The 13,746-nt window shown below is 32.5% G+C and overlaps 2 protein-coding genes across 3 annotated transcripts in view; one reads left to right on the top strand and one right to left on the bottom strand.

Moving 5' to 3' along the window:
- Positions 1–209: 209 nt before the first annotated feature.
- Positions 210–4,057, bottom strand: LOC140041088 (tripartite motif-containing protein 2-like). 2 transcript variants are annotated; one of them, XM_072087475.1, is made up of 3 exons: positions 3,914–4,057; positions 2,452–3,506; positions 210–2,201 (listed from the first exon to the last, which is right to left on the bottom strand). In XM_072087475.1, the coding sequence occupies exons 2-3, from the start codon at positions 3,475–3,477 to the stop codon at positions 1,887–1,889; spliced, it is 1,341 nt and encodes a 446-aa protein (XP_071943576.1). In that variant the 5' UTR covers positions 3,478–3,506; positions 3,914–4,057; the 3' UTR covers positions 210–1,886. The 2 variants fall into 2 exon arrangements, with proteins under 2 accessions (XP_071943576.1, XP_071943577.1); XM_072087476.1 differs by having other exon boundaries at positions 3,966–4,057.
- Positions 4,058–5,492: 1,435 nt separating this feature from the next.
- LOC140041086 (uncharacterized) overlaps positions 5,493–13,746 on the top strand; it is a 28,364-nt gene continuing 20,110 nt past the window's right edge. The window contains exon 1 of the mRNA XM_072087473.1: positions 5,493–5,581. The gene's annotated coding sequence lies outside the window, so the exon portion shown is untranslated. The remainder of the gene's footprint in view (positions 5,582–13,746) is intronic.

Here is a 13,746-nt window from a genome sequence, read left to right as displayed (position 1 = left end):
CCATATATGGACATAATGATGTCATATTTATTTTTTTATTTTCAATCTTTCGACAATCACAAACAAAAAAGTTGAACGGGGCGGGGCACATCACACTTTTTTTTCGAATTAGTTTGATAATAGTGTAGACAGAGCTTTACACACATAACACGACCACCAATCTATTGTGTAATGATACTTTATTCTTCACAAAACAAAATATTAGCAACCATATATCACATGCATAGACATGGTACATAAATAAATATCTCAAATAAAATATAATTTAAATAAAATCAACTTAACACACATAATGCAATTGCTATGGATGGAAAAATAATACTAAAATCATTTGGAATAAATTGACACATAAAAGTAGAACTCGATTTAAATATATCATTAAAATCATTACATTACTAAGATTAGAGTAACACACTAAGATACTAACAAGTTCCTGTTTAGATTAAATATAAACCACATCTTTTATTCTTGGAAAATGCTGTCAGTTAAAAAAAAGGGTGTACTGTACTAACATTAAAAAGTAAAACAATTATTATTTTATACGAATAAATTACAACAAATGTTAATACAAATATTACTATATATTTATGTACTTTTTATACATAAATAATACTGTGTTAACAATAGAGTAGAAGGTGTCTATTGGTACACACCCATTGGTACACGCCTCCATTGGTAAACGCCCCCATTGGTACACGCCCCCATTGGTAAACGCCCCCATTGGTACACGTCCCCATTGGTACACGCCTCACATTGGACACGCCTTTTTGATACACCCCCATTGGTACACGCCTCCATTGATACACCACTTAGAACGCCTCTATTGGTACATCCTTATTGGTACATCCCCATTGGTACACCACTTAGAACGCCTCCATTGGTACACCCCCATTGGTACACCCCTATTTAGGAAACATCTCTTAATGGACACTTTCCTATGGAACAAACAAGGAGGAAGATATACACCCAAGCAAACCCCTTTTCGGGGGACACTTTGAAGGGTTCCGAAAGTGTTCCCTTATAGGTGTCCCTTTAATAGAAGGTGTACCCTTAAAGGTGTCCCCTTAATAGGCTGCTATATTAACTAATATATAAACTAATTCCATTTAAAGTTCACATTTATATTGTAAGACTACCAAAGTATAATAATATTGATAGTTTTTCTGTACATTAATATTTCAACACAGTGATGACTATCATATTAATTTTTAGAACATTTTTTATTTGTAACATTATAATATATTGATTAATTTATAGCATTCTTAGGACATTTCTAACCTTTTAATTCATTACTGCATATTAAATTTAGAAATTTTAATAAGCACCTTTATCATTGCCTTATATCTTGCTAATAAAATTTAGCTAAAAATAATTAATTCTTCAAAAGTAACAAGAACTGTCCAAAACAAGAGTGCGTTTTTGAAAACCACTTAGGATAGTCCAAGAGTATTACAATACATTGTGTTGTTATATAATATATTTTTACTATAGTATTAAATAGTAGTATAGTACAAATACAAAACAAAGATATCACTACTTAACTAACAATATGAAATTTGATTACTACATCCCAAAGAGTGGTACTAACTGTATATTTGCATAAGAGTTAGGTCAAAGGTCAGCACAACAATGGATAAATGTCCAATTACCATATTATTGTATTAATATACGGTTTCATTAAAATATTATTAAGTGAAAATGATTTCATGCCAACAGTCTATAGATGACTAATTCAGTCATGATTCATTAAAAATAATTAGTACATATATATTTATTATTTAGCTGTATATATCTGGTTAATTTGTCTGCTCTAGGCACAATATACTCAATTGTAAATTATCTTATTTAATTTATTGTATTTCAAGCTGATTTTTTGGGTTTAAATATTATACAGTGTCTTCAACAGACACCATGTTTTTAATCAAGCCCTGAACGCTCTCTATTCCTTCATCATTCTGGTTAACTTTCAGAAAATCATCGCTGGCTGGTTTGATAGGATCTGGAGTTTGCATCGCAAGAACTTCCTCAATACGTGCTGATAACTGAAAGCTCATGGCTACCATCTCATAATCAGCGTTTTTGAGGTCATCTACCGTGCGTTTGGTGAACATGCAGGCGCTCTTTATCGTGGACAATTGCAGATCAAGGTTGTTCAACTGTGCAGACAAAACACCGTTCTTTCGTTGAAATTGCGTGTTAAGCTGTTGAAAATAAACAGAAATATTAAAGCAGTGTCTAAGCCTGAATTCGAATTTGTGCATATTATAGTTCCAAAGAAACCAATTTTATATTAAACACACAGTGACGTCAGTCAAGTGTGAATAGGGCTAGGTTACAATAATTACGATGATGATGCTATTCAAATTTGACAAATGTAATATTACAGAACACCCCTGTAAAATAGAATTAGTAAAAAGATTCTTAAATAAAGAGAAAAAACAAATGTGTTACCTTTGTTAAACAAGCATTTTCTTGTTGCTGCAATACCAACCTAATGCTCTCAAATGCATCTTTTATTTGAGACTTGCTGGCAGAGTGTCGTTCTTTGAGACTTTGCAATTGTGCATGGACACCGTTGCAACCGTGCTCTAAGGGCGGGATTCTCAATTCTGCTTCAGAAAGTAAAGAATGAATAGCACGAAGACGGTCCTCGGCTGCGGAACTCAAATTCAATATTATGTGGCCATCTTCGTGTTCAAATCTTATGCATTTTTTGCAAACAATAATGTTGCACGTGCTACAATAGTATTTAAGTTCTTTCTCGGAATGGTATTGACAGTTCCGCCTTTTCTTTGACGAAAATTGCAGCTTCAGTCTAATTACAGCCCTTTGGAATATATTACCGCTTGCGTGGCGATCAATTTTTGGCTCGTTTGTACGAGCTCTAGGTCTTTGCGTTACACCGTACGATTCCGATGCTAGCGCCGTTGAGCTTACTCTCGGCCGATTCGGCTGTTCCGACAGAAAATCTGTTAGATCCCGAACGAAAATATTATTTGGTAAAGCATCAACCCCTCCTTGTTTAGGGACTTGTACCTCTCTTCGACAAACGGGACAAGCAAACTTACGCTTGTCCTGCGCAAGCTTTTGTATACAACCGCAGCAAAATGAATGCATGCACGGTAACAGCTTTGGTGTTTCATTATACGTTTCTAAACAGATTGTACACGTTAGAAAACGTTCACTAAATTCATCTTGATCACCAGCTGAAGCGCCCCCAAATAATCCACTCGCAGATGATGGTGTGGGTACAGATATTCGCCGATTGGATGGAGATACTGAATTTGATGACTGAGGCACATGGGAGGGAGAACGTCTTGGAGGTTGATTAGGTCGGACAGGTCTATTAGTTGGAGGAGTAGGAGTAGGCCTATTCTCTTGACTAGAATTGACATCTTCAAAAGGGTTGTTGTTCCCTACTACTTGCTGCTCTGCACTATCATCCACCACAAAAGGATTTCCCCCACAACTAGCCATCTTCTAACTTGTAATGTACCTATAATATTCTACAAGACAAAGTAAGTAGATATTGAGTGTTAAAACAAAACAAAATATTCAGTAACTAATGGCAAATTTAATTTAACAATAATTTTAAAACATTTTAATTAAATACATTTGAAGGTTTCCACAAAAACTTCATACAGACAGGCATAAATCTAGTACTGTATAAGTAGTACTAGGCCTAGGCTAGGTATGTTACTATGTTGGCTTCCTTTAGGCTTTTAGTTGTTGTTTGTGCTCCGAATAGTAGTAGTTAGTAGGCCTAGGCCGGCCCTAGTGTAGTAGAGTAGAGTGAAGGACTCCTGTGACTGATGAGTGCACTGAGAGTGAGGTTGAGAATGAGGAGGCCTGGCTGGCTGAGTACAGTAGTAGTAGTACATTACAAATAGGGCCAGGCTAGCTAAACACTTACTGTAATGTTGGTTTAGAATTAAATAAATATATAAATCAATGCCCCGAATTACATAATGTTAAAACATGAGAAAGAAAACCAATTCATCTGGTCAGAAACCGAGAGATATTTATTAAAAACAAACATCCTTCTCTGTTTTCTTCAACAACAAAAATCCAGCTGATTAATTTTTATAGAGGGCGGCATTCAAGTATAATTTTTTTAGAGCCTTATTTGAATGCCGCCCACTATAAAAATAATAATATTATAAACCCTGTGAGTAGCACCATGGAACTATTATAGTTCCGATAGTTCCATGGTAGCACTCATGAAAAGTAAGTGGCTAAATGATGGGCCGTACACAAAACCAAAAAAACAATACCAAACAGTCCCCTTTTTAAATCCTTTCCCGATCAATTCCCAAAGTATTCAATTGTTCTAAATTCTTGCCATTTATAAAACACAAATACTTTTTTTTATTTTACACTTAGTATGTTTCGTATTCAAGACTTTTTTATATATTTATAATTGTTTGAGCTTGTCAACAAAACAAATTTCCTTTTGGACCAATAATAGATTCTGTATTCTGTAAAAAAAATCAACCCACTCATAGGCTAATAACACATGCTTGCTTGTCAGACCAGGGAATAGTTTCACTCTAATACTTGTAATAGATCGATTAAAGTTATTAGATCCAACCTAGTTTAAAAACTAATTTAAATTCACTGTGTATTGTTTAGTTTGAATATTTTTCCTTATATTTAATGTGTGTATTTTGTATTTGTTATTTTTATAGTACACCTACCCATCAAGTTTATTCAAATTAAATACCTTTAATAGATCGATTAAATTTATTATATCCAATCATTAAACATCTTTGATCCAAAAATCAATGAATTGAGATTGGTAGTCTTACGATAAATCCATGAAATATAATAATTTATTGAAAAAAATATTGTACCAAAATTTAAAAATAGTAATATTAAAAACTCAAAATAAAAAGATCTCTATACCGCAACAAAACAAAAACATTACATGCTATCTGCGAGTTGTATAAGATTGTTTCGTATTTTCCATGATGTTGTTAGGTATACTTTACAAAATTTGTCAAGACTCAATAGAACATTATTACTGACGGGAAGTGTATCCGTCCCCAGAACATATAACATTTTTTCGTCATTATTACTGGTGCAGAATGTTTCACAAACATCTAACTCGTTATGAAAAATTAAGTCTTGTTTAAGTATATTTAGCTGTTCTTCTCTTACACATTGTAATGTATCACAACTAAATAAAAAGTGAGATATGTCCTCTATATTTCCAGAGTTACATAATGGACAGAGGCCATCATTATCCACGGTTCATTTACTTAATTTAAAATTTAAAGGGAGAGTATTGGAACGGGCTTGAAATTTAAGACGGGCACCATTAAAATTTGTTTTATCAAGTAAAATCTTTTCAAGATCCGGCTTTGATTTTAACTTTGCATAAAAAGATAGCGACGATGAAATAAATTGCTATACTAAATAATTGGTCTACTGCCCTCTAAAATTCCGGTTACGGGAATGATGTCACTTCCGGTATATACGACCGACGACATCGACTACCGGTTTGAACATTACGGTTGTACCCTGTGTTCGCCAATTTAAATTTTTGGAGCTACTGATAAATAAGTTTTATATTTTGAAGGTAAGATACTTTCTACTTTATCTAATGTACTCAGTTATCATCTTATATACCAGATTATATTTTAGGTGATGGAGAATGATATGATCCTGGAAAGATAACCCGCCCAGTCGACGTTGTTCTGATACTGATTTTTATTTTTTATTCGAGGAGTGGGTGACCTGCTGTTCAACAAGATAAGGAAATTCAAATTTGAATTCGGCAAACAGTTTTATTAATCAACGTATTACTGTAATATAAGAAGTAAAGATTTAGATAGGTCCATAAACTATGATCTATAATTTTTATGATGTATAAAAAGTAGTGATGTGCTATCTATGTTTAATGAATTATGTTGATTTGGTTGGACAATACATGATGAAATAGACCGGTCCTTCTTTCCAACCTCATCTTTCTGCCGGGTGCTCCTTTATGAATTGAATCCATTGATCCATGATGAATCTATTTTATTATTATATTCATATCATTACGTTTATTGAAGAAGTATTAATAAAAAATACGCCGTGGTTAGGATTCCGGCACCGGAACTCAACTGCCCACCGTTAGGGAATCCGACACGCTATTGCGCATGCTCATAGCTCTGGGAAGTGAATTATAGCTTGCACCAAAGAACTTATAACACAAGAATCTCCTGTTCGTCCGAAGCGCGTAACAATTTCGAAAGGCATTGTGGGATAGAATAGAGCTATGGGTGGCGCCATTGTGAGCCATGGAGTAGGGCGCCCGCATCAAATTAGAAAGTCAAAATCATAGAGGGGATCTGCTAATACTCTAGAGGGGTAGAGTAATTGACTTCCTAGTTTGGAGGGGGCGCTGCTCCATGCTGTGAAATGGCGTCGCCCAGTTTGACCTTTTAACCCTGTACTTCCGATACTGTGTTTTGAATGCAAATTGAAGAACAGGAGATTCTTGTGTTATAAGTTCTTTGCTTGCACTTATAGAATGCCACACACACCACACCACCGAGAGTCGGAGTGTTATAGGGATTTACTGTAGCCTAGATAGTCGTTGCGCGAGCGAGAGAGCGATGGATGAAACTTGGCCTATGCCATACATGAATTAATAATTAAAATACGACTACGCCACGCGTTAAAATAATTATAATGATATTAATAAGTATCAGTATCTATCTAAGAATCGTAATGCTGTTTTTAGCGTTGCGACCCTGACTTTCCGAACAGTTTTCACATCCACGCGGTGGCTGCCGTCAACAAATCAACTTGTGATTGCATGTTGTTATGTACAGTATAATGCGTTATGAAAAATCATAAAACTAGTCATATAATTATATAATTCATAATGATATGAAGTTTATATATGAATGAAGCAACCACTATTTAATTAAAAAATAAATAGGCCCACTGGTCACGTCTAACTGGTAACCCTAGCCTAGATTAGTGGATACCGTATTAGTAGGCATCTAGACTAGTTTGCCGTGTGTGGCGCAGCTATGAAATGATCCATCGCTGTTGTTGATAGGTGGTATAGAGTCGCCGATTACCTCGCTCTGGGCATGCGCAATAGCGTGTCGGATTCCCTAACGCTGGGCAGTTGAGTTCCGGTGCCGGAATCCTAACCACGGCGTAAAAAATATTATTCAGACCAAACCTATTGACAATTATTTGTTTTTCTACGACTAGGCCTAACTACAGTATGTGACTACATTTAAATATTGTAAATATAATGTAGGCCTACAGAATTTTTTACATTTGTGACACAAATATGTTATTGTAGGATTGTAATTTAATTGTATTACTACTAGAACTAGTAATTGGTCAAATTATGGTTGTTCTCCAGTAGGACTCGAACCCAAGACTTCTAGCTCACTAGCCTGCCATTCACACCGCTACCACATGCGCTAATAGTGTTATAATGATAAAGTAATTTTTCAAAATATTCCATTTTAACTGTGTCAGTGTTATCGTTTTTGGAATGTTCCTTCCTGATTCAGTTTCAGCTTTGTGGCTACATTTGGTAAAATAATTAAATCTAAATGATAGGAAGATCATAATCTCTTTATTCCTGTTCTAGATAGTAACCTTTATGATGGACATGTGGTCTCCTTAGATATACTAAGTAACCCAAGTAATACTGCCCACATAGCTAAATACTTTGTATTTGGTTGTTTTGATGCATTGTGAGGATATTATCGTAGCACGGGTACTACACCTAGTTGATAGTTAAAGATGCTTTTTCAGTTGACATTGGAACTGAAATACAGATATATTGAGTGCATTCAACAATTCAATTGCTCATCCCACACATTAATGCATGACAAAATTTTAGTAAAACGATATAAAATCCATGAAACAAATAACAATTTGACTATTGTTCAATGATTTATACCAAATGCAAAGTAGATAAAATCAATAATGGATGAGACTCCACCTGCTGGAATTTGATAATAAATGATGTCATCATTGTTTTAAAAACTACTACTGGTATTTATTGATAAGTACCTTCTAAATTCTGTGTAAAGTGACATTTTAAATAATGTTGATGTTGAAAATGTTTGTAGTTGGTCACTTTAATTGTAGTAATGTAATATTTTGTTTATTTCTGTGCACTGTTTTGGGTTGACCAACTAGCATAGCCTAGGTGTTTAGCACCCGTTTGGTCTTTCCTTGCCTTTTATATTTCATTTAATCTTATGTATTGTATGGCAGAAAATGAAATAAATAAAATAAATTTTAATTCACCCTAGTGTCTACTGCAAGCAACACCAAAATGTTTACAATGGAGAAAAGTAAATTATTCAGTTAATAATTATTCAAACTAAGTATAAACCTTGGCCTCTAGCTAGCTCCACTCGCACAATAGTTCATACCAGACTTAATAGTTGATGGAGTACTTTGTTTTCTCTATTAGTACGCTGGTGCTATACAAATGACCAGTCATTGTGTTGCAATACATGCTGGAATGGCCGTTGGCTCCTTTTGTTCGATAATATTTGAGATAGGATGTAAAGTTTAATATGAGTCAAGGATTGATACCAAGTACCAGTAAATGCCCAACAACTTCTTTAATCCAAAGCAAATATATTTATGTGCCCAATTAATTATAGCAAATTACAAACAATTAATTGCAAAAGAATCTAATTGACGGTAACAACATACATTTTAAATCCTTTATATTCACCACATTATTTGAGAAATTCCCAAGTAAATCCATAATACTGTACCCAAGATTACCATGTACAGAATTATTTTTCTTTATTAATATCGTGAATATTCATTAGTTATAAATGTTCATACATACTGTACTACTCTCATATGATAGAATACTGTAGTCTAGTACTAGTAGTAGCTAAAATAAATGTTTATGTTTTTATAATTGCTAATACTGTATACAGTTAATCAGAAAAGTAATTTAAAATATTGGAATATAAAATAATTATTTATCTACAGTTTTAGCCTAAAAAGGGTTTTAAAAAATCATTTCATTTGGGCTTAGCCTCCATTAAATGTAAACTATTAATAATTTACTTTTTTTGCTGTTGATAATCAGTGAGTCAATTAAAACTAATGAACATTTTGTTAACCTTGTCAACTGTAAAACAATTATTTAATTTAAAGACCTTTTTCTCAAGTTCATTTTAGTATTATTAAGACACAATAAAATAACAAATGTAGCAATGTGTTTGTCACATCTCATGGTCACCTTAGTCATTCTTTCCACACCCCTTAGTGTTGATAATAGCGTTTCTGTGTTGCATTTCAGTAAATAAGTTTTTAGTTAATACCACAGACAGCATAATATACTACACAATACAGTACTAGCGTTTACAAAGCAAACGACCGACCTTTACAGTATGAAGAAGCTACAGTATTCCAAATTCTCAGTGAAAATTGATATTTTTCAACTCTAGGTTTAAATCGCATTTTCTATGATCCAGTTTTCCATTTGTACACTAGATTTTAGAACATGCTAGACAGATGCATGTTGTGTAAATGAAAGGTCACACATAGGGCAGTACCAACATTTAAATAGTACTGAGTGTAACCGTGGAGGTTACTGTAAAAGATGTGGCGACATTGTATCTGTTACGACGTCATGTCAAAGGTCATTGAAAGTAAAATATCCTTTATCCTTCAGATCCCTTAGAAGAAGGAGAAAACAAAATAACAATTTTGGATATTTCTTTATTACCACTGAAATCTCCTTGTGGTCAGTCAGGTAGAAGTAGTGATTCCTTAAAGTGAGCCCGGAAAGTGAAATTATCACATTTTATTGAATTACTTTAAATTGACGACAACATTATTTGCATGCAGATGATGTGCGATAAACCCAACGCTCTTCTGTTGTAGATAGCAATGCATACAGTCACTTCTGGTTACTGTAAAATAAATTTAAATTAAAAATTACACTATCAAACTAGTATATGTGACCAAAAAAAATGTGACGTGCCCATATGGACATGATGATGTCATATCACTACCATATTTAAGTATATCACTACCATATTTGGGTACATCACACTTTTTGGTCAAACTAGTTTGATAGTGTAGACAGAGCTTTACAGTAACTACAATCAGTAAAGCTGCATATTTATTTATTTTTTCTTTGATGTACAATATTACAGTTTCATTCTGTTAATAATATCCTCATCGTATTACAAGATACATAAATCATACCACATGTGCAATAGTCTGTTAATAAATGGAAACAATATGCAATTAGTTCAGGTCTGTCCTTGAACTTGAACAAATTAACTATATATATAGTGTGCTGAACAGCAAAAATAAAATATTGTATGCTGTACAGCACTTGAGTAAAATGGAAGATCCTCCTCCAGAACAAGTTCAGGAAATACCCAATGGCTGTTACTGGTAATGTAAACAAAAACCAGCTAGGATTAAGATTTTACTTCACAGAGTTTGATTTCACTCTTCCCTTGTTTGATGGAGTACTTGTACTGTAGGTTTTTATCTTGTACAGAGTTTTGACAAAGAATATATAATACCGGTACTGTACTGTAAATAAACAAAGTACAGTATTGTTGTTTATAATGTACTGTAAATAAACAAAGTACAGTATTGTTGTTTATAATGTACTGTACATAAACAAAGTACAGTATTGTTGTTTATAATGTACTGTACATAAACAAAGTACAGTATTGTTGTTTATAATGTACTGTACATAAACAAAGTACAGTATTGTTGTTTATAATGTACTGTAAATAAACAAAGTACAGTATTGTTGTTTATAATGTACTGTACATAAACAAAGTACAGTATTGTTGTTTATAATGTACTGTACATAAACAAAGTACAGTATTGTTGTTTATAATGTACTGTAAATAAACAAAGTACAGTATTGTTGTTTATAATGTACTGTACATAAACAAAGTACAGTATTGTTGTTTATAATGTACTGTACATAAACAAAGTACAGTATTGTTGTTTATAATGTACTGTACATAAACAAAGTACAGTATTGTTGTTTATAATGTACTGTACATAAACAAAGTACAGTATTGTTGTTTATAATGTACTGTACATAAACAAAGTACAGTATTGTTGTTTATAATGTACTGTACATAAACAAAGTACAGTATTGTTGTTTATAATGTACTGTACATAAACAAAGTACAGTATTGTTGTTTATAATGTACTGTACATAAACAAAGTACAGTATTGTTGTTTATAATGTACTGTACATAAACAAAGTACAGTATTGTTGTTTATAATGTACTGTACATAAACAAAGTACAGTATTGTTGTTTATAATGTACTGTACATAAACAAAGTACAGTATTGTTGTTTATAATGTACTGTACATAAACAAAGTACAGTATTGTTGTTTATAATGTACTGTACATAAACAAAGTACAGTATTGTTGTTTATAATGTACTGTACATAAACAAAGTACAGTATTGTTGTTTATAATGTACTGTACATAAACAAAGTACAGTATTGTTGTTTATAATGTACTGTACATAAACAAAGTACAGTATTGTTGTTTATAATGTACTGTACATAAACAAAGTACAGTATTGTTGTTTATAATGTACTGTACATAAACAAAGTACAGTATTGTTGTTTATAATGTACTGTACATAAACAAAGTACAGTATTGTTGTTAATAATGTACTGTACATAAACAAAGTACAGTATTGTTGTTTATAATGTACTGTACATAAACAAAGTACAGTATTGTTGTTTATAATGTACTGTACATAAACAAAGTACAGTATTGTTGTTTATAATGTACTGTACATAAACAAAGTACAGTATTGTTGTTTATAATGTACTGTACATAAACAAAGTACAGTATTGTTGTTTATAATGTACTGTACATAAACAAAGTACAGTATTGTTGTTTATAATGTACTGTACATAAACAAAGTACAGTATTGTTGTTTATAATGTACTGTACATAAACAAAGTACAGTATTGTTGTTTATAATGTACTGTACATAAACAAAGTACAGTATTGTTGTTTATAATGTACTGTACATAAACAAAGTACAGTATTGTTGTTTATAATGTACATAAACAAAGTATTGTTTTCTTTGATACAAATACGGTCATTTCTACACTAATTGTTTTAGTTTCCTATTCACTTTCTGTCGTTGCTCACTAACAACTCAACTAATTGTCTGCTTACTGTTTCATATCACAAGCTTCTGATTAACATCACTTCTACTTGTGTGTGGTCTTTAATTAATGAATAATTGTCAGTTTTCCTGTGTAAATTACTAATCATGTTTTGAAACTCAAGCCTCAATTCATTTTTTTTAGACAAATTTAACTTGTTTAATTTCTTAATTAACACAGCACTGAGCAAAGATCGCCTTTGTGATGTCAAGAACAAAGTGATGTTTCGTCAAAATCTTGAAGATGGTTTCTGGTTGATTCGGTATGAAATGATGATCATGATAAAGATAAACCATTCTTCATGCTAAGTAATATAGATCATGCTTAAGTCTTGGTCCAAAAGGCACTATATATTTTGTCATTTCAGGTGACAATAGTTTCAACTCTTGGACATACAGTAGTTTAAACTGACGAATGTACTCCATTTTTTTGATCATTTTTAATACTCTACAGTATGCTTATAGCTGCTTGCTCTTTCAATTCCAGTAATGTTCTTCTTAGTGTGTCAAGAAATCCATATAAGTTTTTGATATGTTCAGTACATCATGCATTCTAGAATTTTGGACCTTAGAGTAAAAGTACATGGTGCTACAGCACAGGGTACTATTACCTTATTGTTTTTTAGTGGTCTTTTTAGTTCCCTTTTCCATAACTTTTTAATGACATCTTAGTTTAATAGAATAAATTGATTTTGATTGATTAAAACAAAAAAGAATAGATCGTTTTGATCATTCAAGAAAACACCTCAAAACAAAAAAGAATAGATTGTACAAACAATACTACTACATGCTTTGAATTAAGATTTCTGCAAGATATGGCTTTTGCACTGCACTTGTATTTTGTCCATTTTGGCATTTCATAGTTGAACACTACCACCTGATATGGACACTGGACCAGCTTTGAATTCCAGTCTGGTGTCCCACTGTGTCAGTGCATATTTCATAACTGACAAAATGATGTAATGTTAGCAATATTGATAATTGAAAAAGAAATAAATAGTTCTAGTTATTTTTAGTACTAATGATTCTCAAAGAGATTATATTATTGTTTGTTAAATAATAAAAACCTGGACAAGAGTATTAATTGATTAAACTGTTTGTTTCATTTGACAGCAATCGTGCTACAGTAGTGCAGTATGTCAAGTAACAGTCTCTTTACTGCAGCAGCTCAGTGGTTTTTAGTATCGGTCTCAGACCAGTCATTTTGACTTTACTCCCATCATACTGTAGCTCACGTACTGTATATACCATGCTAAACTTACTATGTCTACACTATCAAACTAGTTTGACAATGGACCTATACAGTAGGTCCATGGTTTGACAAAAAAAAAGTGTGATGTGCCCAAATATGGTAGTGATATACCCAAATATGGTAGTGATATACTCAAATATGGTAGTGATATGACATCATCATGTCAATATATGGGCACATCACATTTTTTTTATCACATAAAGTTTGATAGTGTAGACAGAGCTTAAGGATTTATTGAATATGATTTGACAAAACAACATGCCTTCAGGCAGAATGAAACTATATTTGACATATTAGTTGGTTTCCACTAATTATAA

Source organism: Antedon mediterranea, chromosome 2 (genome assembly GCF_964355755.1).
Source record: "Antedon mediterranea chromosome 2, ecAntMedi1.1, whole genome shotgun sequence".
In the NCBI taxonomy this organism is placed as follows: Eukaryota; Metazoa; Echinodermata; class Crinoidea; order Comatulida; family Antedonidae; genus Antedon; species Antedon mediterranea.
This window is presented reverse-complemented; position numbering and strand designations above follow the sequence as displayed.